The sequence below is a fragment of the Rhinopithecus bieti genome, unplaced genomic scaffold, assembly GCF_001698545.2.
Source record: "Rhinopithecus bieti isolate Rb0 unplaced genomic scaffold, ASM169854v2 scaffold_13400, whole genome shotgun sequence".
NCBI lineage: Eukaryota > Metazoa > Chordata > Mammalia > Primates > Cercopithecidae > Rhinopithecus > Rhinopithecus bieti.
In genome coordinates this window covers 5,108,787-5,123,422 of record NW_016807991.1, presented here as the reverse complement: position 1 = coordinate 5,123,422, position 14,636 = coordinate 5,108,787, and the positions used below count along the sequence as shown (strand labels likewise).

The 14,636-nt window shown below is 49.1% G+C and overlaps 1 protein-coding gene across 2 annotated transcripts; it reads left to right on the top strand.

Annotated features, from left to right (window-relative positions):
* The first annotated feature begins 5 nt into the window (after window positions 1-5).
* On the top strand, window positions 6-14,564 carry JMJD6 (jumonji domain containing 6, arginine demethylase and lysine hydroxylase). Of its 2 annotated transcripts, none has more exons than XR_001887791.1 (7): window positions 6-467; window positions 966-1,354; window positions 3,043-3,329; window positions 5,173-5,308; window positions 5,737-5,830; window positions 6,590-6,728; window positions 8,555-8,964. XR_001887791.1 is itself a non-coding variant. In XM_017884775.1 (7 exons), exons 1-7 carry the CDS (start codon window positions 339-341, stop codon window positions 10,737-10,739), a joined length of 1,245 nt encoding a protein of 414 aa, XP_017740264.1. In that variant the 5' UTR covers window positions 6-338; the 3' UTR covers window positions 10,740-14,564. The 2 variants fall into 2 exon arrangements, 1 of the variants encoding a protein (XP_017740264.1); XM_017884775.1 differs by lacking the exon at window positions 5,737-5,830 and adding an exon at window positions 10,703-14,564 and having other exon boundaries at window positions 8,555-8,682.
* Window positions 14,565-14,636: the final 72 nt, after the last annotated feature.

Sequence of the window (14,636 nt, the reverse complement as noted above, 5' to 3'; positions counted from 1 at the left end):
GGGGCGGGGCGGGGCAGTGACGCAGCCGACGTGACCTTCCCAATATGGCGGAGGCCCGCTGTGTGTGAGGGCGGACCCCATGGGCGCCGAAGCCAATGGCAGACCGCGAGAGGCGTGGGGACGGGGAAGACGGCGGCCGCTTGCCCAACCCGAGGCTCGGGAGGTGGCTGGGGAGTGAATTTTCTGGAAGGCGACTTTAAAGGCGCCGGGACTGAGCGAAGGGCGTTTTGGTGCTGCAGCCGTCGCCGCCGCCGCCGCCCATCCCGGGGAGGGGTGCGTTAGTGGCAGGAAGCGGGCTGCGCCGAGGTCGTAGCGGAACCAGCTGACGACCCCGCAGAATGAACCACAAGAGCAAGAAGCGCATCCGCGAGGCCAAGCGGAGTGCGCGGCCGGAGCTCAAGGACTCGCTGGATTGGACCCGGCACAACTACTACGAGAGCTTCTCGCTGAGTCCGGCGGCCGTGGCGGTGAGCGGGTCAGGCGGGGGTGGCCAGGCCGGGCATCGGCACCTCCAGCCGCTGCGCACTTTTCTCTGGGCCCGGGGCTGCCGTCGCCCCGAGCGCGGCACCCTGGACCTCGTAGAGGCTCAGCCGCACCCCTCGGAGTTTGGGGTCCCCGAGGAGCGGATTCCGGGGCGGGCCTGCTTCCTCCCATGCTGTGGCCGCCTGTCTGCTCCGGCGGACGACGGGAGTCCCATGCCTGTGGCGCTCTCAACTAGAAGGCCAGTCGTCCCTGACTCCTTTGGGCGGCAGGTCCCCTAGGGGACCTGACTGTCAAGGGTCTCGTGGGGGTGGCTCTAGGAACGACGTGGCCTCACGCACGCGCCCTCCCCCCACCCCGGAGGAGCCAGATGAGAGTCAACTTCCTTCGGTTTGCCATTACCAATTAGCCTTGGGGACACCCTTATCTGCCACTGGACTTCTTTTTTTCTTTTTAACTGTACAGGTCTTTTCTAATTCCCTCAGGATAACGTGGAAAGGGCAGATGCTTTACAGCTGTCTGTGGAAGAGTTTGTGGAGCGGTATGAAAGACCTTACAAGCCCGTGGTTTTGTTGAATGCACAAGAGGGCTGGTCTGCGCAGGAGAAATGGACTCTGGAGCGCCTGAAGAGGAAATATCGGAACCAGAAGTTCAAGTGTGGTGAGGATAACGATGGCTACTCAGTGAAGATGAAGATGAAATATTACATCGAGTACATGGAGAGCACTCGAGATGACAGTCCCCTTTACATCTTTGACAGCAGCTATGGTGAACACCCTAAAAGAAGGAAGCTTTTGGAAGACTACAAAGTGCCCAAGTTTTTCACTGATGACCTTTTCCAGTATGCTGGGGAGAAGCGCAGGCCCCCTTACAGGTAAAGTGTTCTGCAGCTAAGTGGTTAAAATCTTTTTTTTGAAACGGAGTTTCACTCTTGTTGCCCAGACTGCAGTGCCGTGGTGCGATCTTGGCTCCCGGCAACCTCCATCTCCTTGGTTCAAGCGATTCTCCTGCCTCAGCCTCCTGAGTAACTGGGATTACAGGCATGGGCCACCACGCCCAGCTAATTTTGTATTTTTGGTAGAGACGGGGTTTCACCATGTTGGTCAGGCTGCTCTCGAACTCCCGACTTCAGGTGATCCGCCCGCCTCGGCCTCCCAAAGTGCTGCGATTGCAGGTGTGAGCTACGCGCCCGGCCTGTGGTTAAAATCTTATCTACAACAGCATTTGCTCACTGAGTTCAGTGTGTAATCTTTTTTCGAAACAGTGAGTACCCCCTCGGCTGTACATTGAACTCACTTAGGGGGCTCCTGAGGCCTGTCTGGGCCCTGCTGGGGAGACTGATTTAATTCAGGTGATGCCTGGGCATCAGAATTTCTGAGAACTCTTCAGGTGACTTGAATGTGCAGTTCAAGTTGAACCACTGATCTCTTTTTTTTTGAGACGGAGTCTTGCTCTATCGCCCGGGCTGGAGTGCAGTGGCGCCATCTCGGCTCACTGCAAGCTCCGCCTCCCGGGTTCACGCCATTCTCCTGCCTCAGCCTCCGGAGTAGCTGGGACTACAGGCGCCCGCCACCACACCCGGCCAATTTTCTTTTTTTTGTATTTTTAGTAGAGACGGGGTTTCACCGTGGTCTCGATCTCCTGACCTTGTGATCCGCCCACCTCGGCCTCCCAAAGTGCTGGGATTACAGGCGTGAGACACAGCGCCCGGCCTCTAAGGGAAGTTTCAATAAAGTCCAGCAATAAACCACGTTAGTGATTTTTCTTTTCTTTTTTCTTTTTTTTTCTTAATTGAGATGGAGTCTCCCTCTGTCGCCCAGGCTGGAGTGCAGTGGCACGATCTCGGCTCACTGCAGCCTCCACCTCCCGGGTTCAAGCAGTCCTTCTGTCTCAGCCTCCTGAGTAGTTGGGGTTACAGGTGCCCACCACCACACCCAGCTAATTTTTGTATTTTTAGTAGAGATGGGGTTTCACCATATTGGTCAGGCTGGTCTCGAACTCCTGACCTCAGGTGATGCACCCGCCTCGGCCTCCCAAAGTGCTGGGATTATAGGCATGAGCTACCGCCTCAGCTGATTTTTCTTATTTTGTTAGGAATCAGTCCATGAAAAATGCACTTAGTGTTTCTGTATACCAGAATTTATATAATCTCTGAAATAAAGATGATATAATATATCACAAAATTAAAACCTGGCCAGGTGCCGTGGCTCAACCCTGTTACTCTAGCACTTTGGGATCCCAAGGTGGTTGATCACTTGAGACCAGGAGTTCAAGACCAGCCTGACCAACATGGTGAAACGCTGTCTCTACTAAAAATACAAAAATTAGCCGGGCATGGTGGCATGCGCCTGTAATCCCAGCTACTCAGGAGGCAAAGGCAGGAGAATGGCATGAACCTGGGGAAGCAGAGGTTGCTGTCAGCCAAGATCACATCACTGCATTCCAGCCTGGGTGATAGAGCAAGACTCTCTCACAAAAAAAGAAAAACTGAAAACTTACTGTTTTGTGTGGTATGTGTGTAACTAAATTACACTTCACGTCTTGGATATCTCCATTCTGTAGGTGGTTTGTGATGGGGCCACCACGCTCCGGAACTGGGATTCACATTGACCCTCTGGGAACCAGTGCCTGGAATGCCTTAGTTCAGGGCCACAAGCGCTGGTGCCTGTTTCCTACTAGCACTCCCAGGGAACTCATCAAGGTGACCCGAGAGGAAGGAGGGAACCAGCAAGACGAAGCCATTACCTGGTTTAATGTTATTTATCCCCGGACACAGCTTCCAACCTGGCCACCCGAATTCAAACCCCTGGAAATCTTACAAAAACCAGGAGAGACTGTCTTTGTACCAGGTATAGATGAACTGGAAGAAAGTACATTCTTTGATTTCAATATTTTGTCATTTTGGAGCAGAACTGTTAGAGAGTGAGTCCAAAAAAGAGTGAGCTGCCTGGTAAATGAACTGGTACTTACCTCTGACAGTAATGTATCTATAGCGTCACATACTTTGGGAGCTCTCGTTCACATTTTACACGGCTGTAAAACTCTTGATAAACTGGCCGGGCGCGGTGGCTCAAGCCTGTAATCCCAGCACTTTGGGAGGCCGAGGCGGGTGGATCACGAGGTCAGGAGATCGAGACCCTCCTGGCTAACACGGTGAAACCTCGTCTCTACTAAAATACAAAAAACTAGCCGGGCGCGGTGGCGGGCACCTGTAGTCCCAGCTACTCGGAGGCTGAGGCGGGAGAATGGCGGGAACCCAGGAGGCAGAGCTTGCAGTGAGCCGAGATCGCGCCACTGCACTCCAGCCTGGGCGACACAGTGAGACTCCGTCTCAAAAAAAAAAAAAAAAAAAACTCTTGATAAACTATGTAGGCCAGTTGCAGTGGCTCACGCCTGTAATATCAGCACTTTGGGAGGCCGAAGTGGGTGGATCACTTGAGGTCAGGAGTTTAAGACCAGCCTGGCCAACATGGTGAAACCTTGTCTCTACTAATAATACAAAAATTAACCAGGCGTGGTGGTGGGCGCCTGGTTAATCCCAGCTACTCAGGAGGCTGAGGCAGAAGAATCACTTGAACCCAGGAAGCAGAAGCTGCAGTGAGCTCAGATTGTGCCACTGCACTCCAGCCTGGGTGACAGAGCAAAACTCTGTCTCAAAAAACAAGTTGTATGTAAAGATGCAACTTTATCTGCAGTAGTCACCTATTGTCTTTGTATATGGGTAGCGGCTTGTTTGTGTTTCTGTAAATTGGGGTTTAATTCCTTTTTTTTTTTTTTTTGAGATGGAGTCTCGCTCTGTCACCCAGGCTAGAGTGCAATGACGCAATCTCAGCTCACTGCAACCTCCGCCTGACAGGTTCAAGTGATTCTCTTGTCTCAGCCTCCCAAGTAGCTGGGAATACAGGTGCATGCCTCCACGCCAAGCTAATTTTTTGTATTTTAGTAGAGATGGGGTTTCATCATGTTGCCCAGGCTGGTCTTGAACTCTTGAGCTCAGGCAGTCCACCCACCTCAGCCTCCCAAAGTGCTAGGATTACAGGTGTGAGCCACCACCCCCAGCCAGGGTTTAATTCTGTAAATTGAGTTGGAGATCTCACTGTTACCCAGGCTGGCCTCCTTGGTGCAAGCAAGCCTCCTGCCTCAGCCTCCCAAAGTGCTGGGATTATACGTGTGAACCACCAAGCCCAGCCTAAATTGGGTTTTTGATGCAGTATAGCACTGTCTGGGTTGAGTCAGGAAATCCCACACCAGACAACTGCACTTTGGTAAGTGAAGGAAAGTGAGCGTATTTAAAGTAGGTGTCCTCTTTCTGGAAGCTGAAGAACTTTATGCTTTTGCACTTTTGGTCACAGCTTTGGATTAACAGGAGTGAACAAACTTTTTGTATAAAGGGCCAGGGAGTCAATATTTTAGGTGAGCCAGACTGTCACAACTACTCACCTCTGCCCTTGTAGCTGGAAAGCAGCCCTAGACAAGCCGTCACCAGATGGGCATGGCTGTGCTCCAATACAACTTAATTTACACAAACAAGTTGTTTGCAATCCCTGGATGAGAAGGAACATTTACTACCCTGTATCGTGTCTCTGTAGGCTCTCCCTTATGGATAGGAGTTCCCAATTTCTGGTGTGTGTGTTACACAATAATTAGATAGGATCAAACCTTGCTTAACTGTTTTTATTTGTTGGATTTCAGGAGGGTGGTGGCATGTTGTCCTCAATCTCGACACTACTATCGCCATCACCCAAAATTTTGCCAGCAGCACCAACTTCCCTGTGGTTTGGCACAAGACGGTAAGAGGGAGACCAAAGTTATCAAGGAAATGGTATAGGTGAGAGTCATTTTGTTGTTATTTCTGCTTGGTTTCAATTTCGACCCCAGAGATAAAATGGCGAGTCCACTGCTGCGCATTGCAGACAGGCCTGGGCAAAGCTGGGGCTGCCGATCCTCTGGGTAAGAGGAGAGAGGGGCCAAGGTCAGGGCGAGTCCTCAGGGTGTTTGCCAGCCTCGAGGTGGCAGGGTGAGACTCTGCATGTTGAATCCAAGCCAGTCAGTCAAAACGTCATAATTGGGATTGTTTCTCATTTTGTTTTGTTTTTTTTTGTTTTTCAAAACTAGCGCTAGCTAATTTTATTTGGGTTTTATTTGGGTTATTTATTTTTCTTACCCAGAAGCATTTTTCCCATTTGAACTTAATACCTTCAGTTCTTGTGAGTGAGGTGACTGCCCTGGAGACTTAGCTCCTCTGTTTATCCACAGAACAGATACAGCACGGGCAGCGGCAGTGCAAGCCACCCACAGCCACCCCGTGCCACTGTGTCCCAACCCTGACCTGGAGGGACCAGCTCTCGGGGTAAGAGAGGGATTCTGGCTTGTTCTGTGCTCAGCCTCCCTGCTGAGAGGGCCAGTAAGGGTGGTGGCTTCTGTTCTCCCTGGACTCTTGGGCATCTGAGGCCCACTTACCCCGCCCCGTAGGCCACTGCGTGCTGCGATCTGGTCACACCGCAGGCCTTATCATACAACAGGCCTTTTGTCACTGGTTACAGCGGATGCCAGACAAGGTCTCTGAAGGGGAGGGCTGCTGCTCTTCAGTTCAGTTTTACGGTCCCAGTGAGGGGGGACCATCTCTGTTATTTGACACCTCATATTTCTTACAAATCTAATTGTTTCTGATCTTAGAAATAGAATCTAACCAGTGCAACTCTGATCATTATGTGCCGTGCTGTGGAAAGGAAAGATTTTTTAAAAATCAGCTGGGAAAGGTTCAGGAAATAAAACTAGGAAGAGGAACTTTTTCTCCCAAGGGAATAAAACTAAGACTAAAGGAAAATTGTGCCTCGTGTGTTGGTGGCATGGCTGGCTCATTTGTGCAGGTGGTAGTATATTGTGTGTAGTTAGCATAGTTTTCCTTGCAGAAAAACTTGGGCACCGTATTGGGTTTCTCTTGTTCCCAGCCTGGGGTTTTGTCCTCACCATTATACAGTACCCATTCTGAATGGACACACCTGGCATTCCCAGGTGTTTCTGAGAGACACAGGCCTCAACTCTGAGTGACTCTTTGTGAGTGGGTATGGCTGTCAGTGCACTGAGAACAACACTTCTTGCTTCTCAGGATCTTGAAGCAAGAGCACCCCGAGTTGGCAGTCCTGGCAGACTCGGTTGACCTTCAGGAGTCCACAGGGATAGCCTCCGACAGCTCCAGCGACTCTTCCAGCTCCTCCAGCTCCAGTTCGTCAGACTCCGACTCAGAGGTGAGGCCTTGCTCGCTCGCTGGCTGGCTCCTGGAGCCTCCAAGGCTCATGTCACTTAGTCACAACCAGGTGTGACTCTTCCTCCTCCTATCCAGGAGAAGGATATGGAAGTTTTTCCACCTTGTTCTAAGGGTTACAGTTGTCACCATTCCAGCTGAGTGGTGTATCTTGCCCATTTTACAGCTTCGCACATGTGCATGAATTGTTTGTTTATTTGTTTGTTTGTTTTGAGACTGAGTTTCGCTCTTGTTGCCCAGGCTGGAGTGCAATGGCGCGATCTCGGCTCACTGCAACCTCTGCCTCCCAAGTTCAAGTGATTCTCCTGCCTCAGCCTCCCTGGTAGCTGGGATTATAGGCGCGTGCCACCACACTCACCTTATTTTTTGTATTTTTAGTAGAGACTATAAACTCTATATACTTTAGTAGGGTTTCGCTACGTTGGCCAGTCTGGGCTCAAACTCCCGACCTCAGGTGATCTATCCGCCTCAGCCTCCCAAAGTGCTGGGATTACAGGCGTGAGCCACCATGCCCAGCTAAGAACTTTTTTTTTTGTTTTGTTTTTGTTTTTGTTTTTTGAGGCGGAGTCTAGCTCTGTCACCCGGACTGGAGTGCAGTGGCCGGATCTCAGCTCACTGCAAGCTCCGCCTCCTGGGTTTACGCCATTCTCTTGGCTCAGCCTCCCAAGTAGCTGGGACTACAGGTGCCCGGCACCTCGCCCGGCTAGTTTTTGTATTTTTAGTAGAGACGGGGTTTCACTGTGTTAGCCAGGATGGTCTCGATCTCCTGACCTTGTGATCCGCCTATCTCGGCCTCCCAAAGTGCTGGGATTACAGGCGTGAGCCACTGCGCCCGGCCGCTAAGAACTGTTAAAACAGCCTCGAGGTATCGGGTGTTTGGGGATTTAGTGAAGTAAATGGCTTAAGATGAATGAAGTAGCAGTGTCAGATTTCAAACTCATCCTTCTGACCTCAAAGCTCATATGAAGAATTTCCTCCATGGATGGTGAATTGTAAGCCTAGAAATTCAGCAAATCCAGTGACCTTCAACTTGAAGCTGACAGTAATACTGGGTGAGAGGGCCCTGCACCTCGAACAGGTGAAATTTCTATCTCAGCCTGGCGCGGTGGCTCACGGCTGTTATCCCAGCATTTTGGGAGGCCAAAGTGGGTAGATTACTTGAGATCAGGAGTTCAAGACCAGCCTGGCCAACATGATGAAATCCCATGTCTACTAAAAATACAAAAATTAGTTGGGCATGGTGGTGCACACCTATAATCCCAGCTACTCAGGAAGCTGAGGCGGGAGAATCGCTTGAACCCAGGAGGTGAAGGCTACAGTGAACCAAGATCACACCACTGCACTCCAGCCTGGGCAACAGAGTAAGACTTTGTCTCAAAAAAAAAAAAACACAGTCTACTGATTGAGTCTTTTCTCGTCAGGCGGGAAACGGGCTCTGGGAATGTTCAGTGCTGTACCTACTTCCTTTCATGCATCAAGCTCTGTTGGTAGAGTGAAATCTCAATGCACTTTCAGAATTCTGACTAAAAGATTTTTACAATGGGTATCGTATTCAGACAAATAACTGCACCGTTAAGAGAACAGTGGAGGGATACTTGGCCTCTGAGGGAAGTTTGAAATTCTTAGGGAGCCAGGAACATCCAAGGAGGTGGCTATGAAGGCTGCATTGTGGAGCTCTCATAATGACTGCTTTGCATCTGGGAGAAAGTGACCAATATCTGTGCTGTCTCCCCGAGGTCAGAGGTTTGTTTAATGAAGAAGTGGGTTGCATCCAGGTTGACTCCTTGTTTTCTCTCCTCCTGTGTCCAGTGCGAGTCTGGATCCGAGGGCGATGGGACAGTGCACCGCAGGAAGAAGAGGAGGACGTGCAGCATGGTGGGAAACGGGGACACCACCTCCCAGGACGACTGTGTCAGCAAAGAGCGCAGCTCCTCCAGGTGACCCAGCAAGGCTATTGTCTGTATGGAAGGACACGCTCGCGGCAAGGGCAGGGCCTGGGGAGGGCGGCCTGTCCAGTCCTGCAGACAAGGGGAGGCCTGACAGAGCCCGAGAATGAGGACGCCCTCGGCACGGGAACCCATTCACTTAGCGTTTGCTCCAGTAGCTTTCCCTCTGCTACCGATGCAGATAAACGCGGCTTGTTTTACTCAGAAAGGCAAGAGAATGTGAATGGTGCCAAAAAAAACCCTTTATTTAATAAAAATTGAATCCATTTTCTATCTTGGAAATGTTTTCCTTTGAGAATACCAGAGCATTCCCTTATTGCTCTTCTCTTGATGGTCTTGGGGGAAAGCAGTGACTGCTGCTGCGCCTCCTTGACTGTGGAGTCGTCGTCCCAGCAGTGAAGGGAGAGCCATTGGAAAAGTCACCCGGCATCTTCTGCAGAACCTGAGGCATGGCCTCTAGCTTTTTCTCCCAGTTTGCCATTGCTGCTTGAGTGTTCAGCCAAATCAGACAGCAGCAGAGAACTCTGATTTATCAAATCTTTTTTTTGAGACAGGGTCTTGCTCTGTTGCCCATGCTGGAGTGCAGCGGCATGACCATGGCTCACTGCAGCCTCAACCTTCCAGGCTCAAGCGATCCTCTTGCCTCAGCCTCCCAAGTAGCCGACTATAGATTCACCCCACCACACCCAGCTAATTTATGTATTTATTTATTTATTTATTTTGAGACAGAGTCTTGCTCTGTCGTCCAGGCTGGAGTGCAGTGGTGTGATCTCTGCTCACTGCAACTTCCACCTCCCAGGTTCAAGCAATTCTCCTGCCTCAGCCTCCCGAGTAGCTGGGATTACAGGCATGCGCCACCACGCCCAGCTAATTTTTTTTTATTTTTAGTAGAGGCAGAGTTTCACCATATTGGCCAGGCTGGTCTCAAACTTCTGACCTTGTGATCCGCCCACCTCGGCCTCCCAAAGTCCTAGGATTACAGATGTGAGCCACCATGCCCGGCCAGCTAATTTTATTACTATTTTAGTAGTGACGAAGTCTCTCTGTGTTGCCCAGGTTGGTCTTGAATTCCTCGCCTCAAGTGATCCCCCCACCTCAGCCTCCCAAAGCAGTAGGATTATTACAAGCATGAGCCACCTCACACAGCTTTTATAAAAACTTAATCACATCTCCAAGTACAAGATTGGATCTAAATAAGTTAAAACTTAAACATCTATTTGCAAGCACCTGGGCATGTAACTGGCTCATAATGAAATTTGTTCACTCTCTGCATGTGTCTGCGGTCTTTAAATGCTACAGGTTTTTGATGTGCTGGTTGAAGTGTTAAGAGAGATTGTTGGAAGATAGTAAAATACTGAAGTTGAAGCTGGGCATGGTAGCTCAAGCCTGTAATCCCAGCACTTTGGGAGGCCAAGGCAGGAGGATCGCTTGAGCTCAGGAGTTCAAGACCAACTTGGAGAATATAGTGATACCCTGTCTTTAAAAAAAATATATATATATATACATATATATATACATATGTATATATATGTTTTAATACTGACGTTCACAGGATTTTGAATGTCTGAAGCCCTTGACTGCTGAAGGTGACATTCCTATTACGTTCTCTCTCCCAGCAGCTGAGTCTTTCTTAAATGCATTGGGGAAGTGCAGGACCCACAGTCCGTCCTATCGTATATTCTCCATTCTCTGTGGGTTAGCCGAAATTCAATGGGGAAATTCAAGTGACTTACTCAAGTGAATTTATCAAACTAGAATGTGCATTTCTCAACCCTTGATGTCCTTTCACAGCCATACTTACTCCTTTTGCCTTTTTAAATTGTTTCTATTATTATAGATTTATATCTGCACTTGATCTGTGACTTTGTAATTTGTAAGAAAACTCTGTAGAAAGCCCTGCCATGACTTTCACGTGGGGTCCCGGGGGTCCTGCTTTTAACATTGCCTTCCAGCTTTGCACCCAGCATGCTGTCTACGTGCTGATTACAGGCAGTTGTACTTTCCTTGGCAGGATTAGGGACACTTGTGGAGGCCGGGCTCACCCCTGAGCAGATAAAGAGACTCTCCCTGAGGTGGCTTCAGCGTAAGCTTTTGGCAGCCACCCAACTCAGTTCTCACGTCTTCTACTCCTACCTTCTCCTCTGTCTTCTTTGAATTTGGATATTCCTTCCCTGGTCCAAGCTCCTATCTTCAGTCAAATGCTGTTTTTACTGCTTCCTAAGGATAGATTATCAAGAAGTTTAACAGCTCGGCCAGCTCAGTGAAACATTGAAGCTAATGGGATGTTGGGTAAGAAGGTTCTGTGCCGTCTCATTGAAAACTGAGTCGGTCAACCACAAGGCTGGCGGGGTGTGATCCTTGTAACGTCTTGTTGTGTCTGTTACTCACGGATGTTGGTAAGGAGCTTCCACAGAGCCAGCTATGTACCACAGAGACACTGAGAGTGGTGAGTGGACTTTGTGTGTGAGCCAATTATGTGTCGGAAGGACTTGGAGTCCACCCTCCTTCCAGTATGTCACCATCAGCCCACAAATGCATTCAGTGGCAGTGACCCAGCACCATCACCCACTGCTCAGTCTGTCTTAGGATTCCTTATCTTTTTCTCCATCATCATAGAGACTAAAATTTCAGGGGTGTTTTTGTGTAGTGTATTTTTTTTGGGGGGTGATGCATTGGGATTTCTGTTTGCATAGAGTGGGAACGGTGTGCAGTGTGCTCTTACCACAGAACTTAAAGTATGAATAGGCTCCATTCTTCCCCACCACGGGATCCCTAAGAAGCGCTCACTTTGCAAGATACTCTGAGATTGGCGTTCCTCATTTGTTTGACCTACAGACGTTAAGTGGGTGACTTGTGTTACACATGGGGAGTAAATTCAGAGATGGCAGCTCTAGTCTTTGCAGTCTATTGATACTTCCAAGTAACTGGATGACTTTTTGGGGATTGACCAGCAGGTGCCATCTCTTGCCCTCTTGATTCACCTGCTTGCCTTAATTTGTCCCTAAATTCAACTAAACTTAAATAAAAAATAAGAGGGGTTGTCAAGGCCATGGTGCCCACTTGGAAGCACTGCCTGGGCTGGAGCGTTGGAGGCATTGGCAGGCAGGTGGGAAGGAGCTCTCACTGCAGTGTTCACAGGCAGGGAGGCTGTGTGTGGATGCGTTAGAATTGTGTGCTGTTGCCTCTCAAAATAGCCACTAGAAACAGGTGTAACCAGGAAAATACAGGTCTCTGCCCACTGTTATTAACAGACTGTCATTTCCGGACATTGGGTCATGTGGCTTTAGGAGGCTCGTTCTCTATTTTTGTCTTAGTTCAATTTTTTGCATCCTAAAATGCCAAACCCAGTGTGTGGCTGGGTAGGTAGAACTGTGCTGCCTGCCTGCCATGGGGGCTGCTCTCCCGCCTTGCCCTCACTTCCACAGCTCCCTTGGTTCCGTGGTGGGCACAGGATGTGTTTGGGTATAAAGTCAAACTCTGAATGTATAATTTCTTGGTAGTAATATCTGAGTGGTGTTGCTCCTCCTGCTTTTTAAAAAGACTTTTCTTGCCATCTACAAAAAGCTTTTTTCTTTTTCCCAGTATTGCTCCTGTGCTTCCACATTTGCGCTTTTTCCTTACCTTCCTCTCAATTTTCTATCAACCACTCCTCTAAACTTCAGTTTAAAATAAAAAAAAAATGCCCAAAAGGCTCTTTGCCACCAGGGGGCGTGGTAGGACACGTTGCCAGTGGTCTGGATAGTAGAGCAGAAATTTTGAATTTTAAAAATTAGCCACCCAGGCCAGGTGCAGTGGCTCACGCCTGTAATCCCAACACTTTGGGAAGCTGAGGCAGGGGAATTGCTTGAGTCCAGGAGTTCAAGACCAGTCTGGGCAACATGGTGAGATCCCATCTCTCTAAAAAATAATCTAGAAAATAAAGATTAGCCACCCGGTTTTCCTTCTCCAGATGCTAAAGGTGATTCCTGTTTGGTAACAGTATTCCAGAAATGAGGGGAATAACATACCTGATAGGCCCAAGTCAGCTCTGGATAGTACGGTGTCTGGATAGTACAGATTATGTGCTCCTGGGACATGCTTTGTTTATTCCTGCCAGGCCAGGAATTCAGCAGCCCTACCCCCAACCCTGCTTACTGTCACTGTGGGCTAGCCAGGCTCTCTGTTATGTAAGCACAGCAGGGACAAGGTGGGGAAACCGTGTGTGAGAAAGGAGTGGCGTGGTGGCAGGTGGCCAGGGTAGAGTAGGAAGAGTGGGTACCCAGAGACCACTTGTTCAGAAGTTAACTCTTCTTCCCATCTGGCATGAGTTACTCCATTGAATGATGCCAACAACAGTAAAGTGAAGGAGATAACGTTAGATTATTTTCAGGGATGATTCTCCAAGGTGACAGCAGATCTTAAAACCAAAGAGCTGGGTCCTAGAAGAAGGGATCTTGGACTATTAACTTCTGATGGAAGGACCAGGGTGGGAGAGACATGAGTTGGGGACTGAGAACATCAGGAGGACCCTGGGTCTTTGGGGATGAGGCTTCACCATCAGCTGGAAGAATCCATGCTGTACACATGTACGTGCCTCTGCAGTTAGTGGTACTGGGATGTTTAGGGTGACATCCTTGAGGGGAGAGCCACTGAAAAGAGGAACATTATTCACATTTTGCTGTCTTCTTGCAGCTGTCCATGTCTTAATAATTCAAGCGTTCAATAGATGTTTGAGGGCCAGGCACTGCTCTTGAGGTGCTGGAGATGTGGTGACAAGCCCAGGTCCCTGACAAGCTTAATGGACAGTGAATGTGCAGCTGTTCACAAGGCCGCTGGTGAGGGCAGGTAGAAGGAAGTGCAGACCTTCTTAAATGCAGGTGTACCGGCTCTACATGAAAGAGCGTAATTAACACCGCTGTATACTTAAGGTAGTAACGGCTTCTTCATAAAGTAGCAAAACTAAGGATCTGTGGAAAAGTTGCTGGTGCAAGTGCTTTACAAACTTACTAGAGACTCAGCCTTGGATTTAGGACTTCAAACGAGTATAGGATGGAACAAAATTTTGCAGTAAATGTAAAACTGCTGTGTAGGAGGTAGGCATATAAGGATGCCCCAGCTGTAGGTTCTTTAGATTGTCTTTAGTATTTCCACAAGTAAGTTGTTTTTGATGCGTGTACTGATATTGCTGGTAGATTTGAAGTGGAGTCTGGCGGCTTCTTCCACACTCCCCTCCCACTAGCTTGTGTCAAGATGTGACATCCTATACAGCAAAACTAGATGAACTTGTGCCCCCAGGCGGTGGCTCTCAACTTTCATTGTTAGTTTAGAAATTTTGGTCAGGTGCAGTAGCTCGCCCCTGTAATCCCAGCACTCTGGGAGGCCATGGCAGGTGGATCACTTGAGGTCAGGAGTTCAAGACTAGCCAGGCCAACATGGGGAAACCCCGTCTCTACTAAAAATACAAAAATTAGCCAGGCGTGGTGGCATGTGCCTGTAGTCCCAGCTACTCGGTCGGCTGAGGCAGGAGAATCACTTGAACCTGGGAGGCAGAGGTTGCAGTGAGCTGAGATCACACCACTGCACTCCAGCCTAGGCAACAGAGCGAGACTCTGTCTTAAAAAAAAAAAAAAAAATTCATCTAAGCCCCAGTGAACCTCCTGGAAGGAGAGCTAGCCCTGGCCAGCTGTCTCCAAGGTGACCGGATACTACAGAAGAACTGGGACTGTCTTCTGCGCACTCATGCCTCCTGGAGTTGTCAGAACACTGTCCTGTGTCCGTCTAGCCATGGGGTCTGCCATGAAATGCCTGTGGATCTGTCATTGGGTTGGTATTTTTAACTTTCACTTGGGTGAAACTTGTTCATCATTTTAAATAAAGCAACAGGATTTGGAGTTTGTGTTTTTGGCATTGTTTTGTCCTTATTTTCTTTCTTACTCATTTGAAAGTCAATAGAATGTACTTTGTCA

Coding starts and splice junctions, on each gene's coding strand:
- JMJD6 (XM_017884775.1), top strand. CDS start 339: ATGAACCACAAGAGCAAGAAGCGCATCCGCGAGGCCAAGCGGAGTGCG. Junction 468..965: donor TGAGTCCGGCGGCCGTGGCG/GTGAGCGGGTCA, acceptor TAATTCCCTCAG/GATAACGTGGAAAGGGCAGA. Junction 6,729..8,554: donor CGTCAGACTCCGACTCAGAG/GTGAGGCCTTGC, acceptor TCCTGTGTCCAG/TGCGAGTCTGGATCCGAGGG.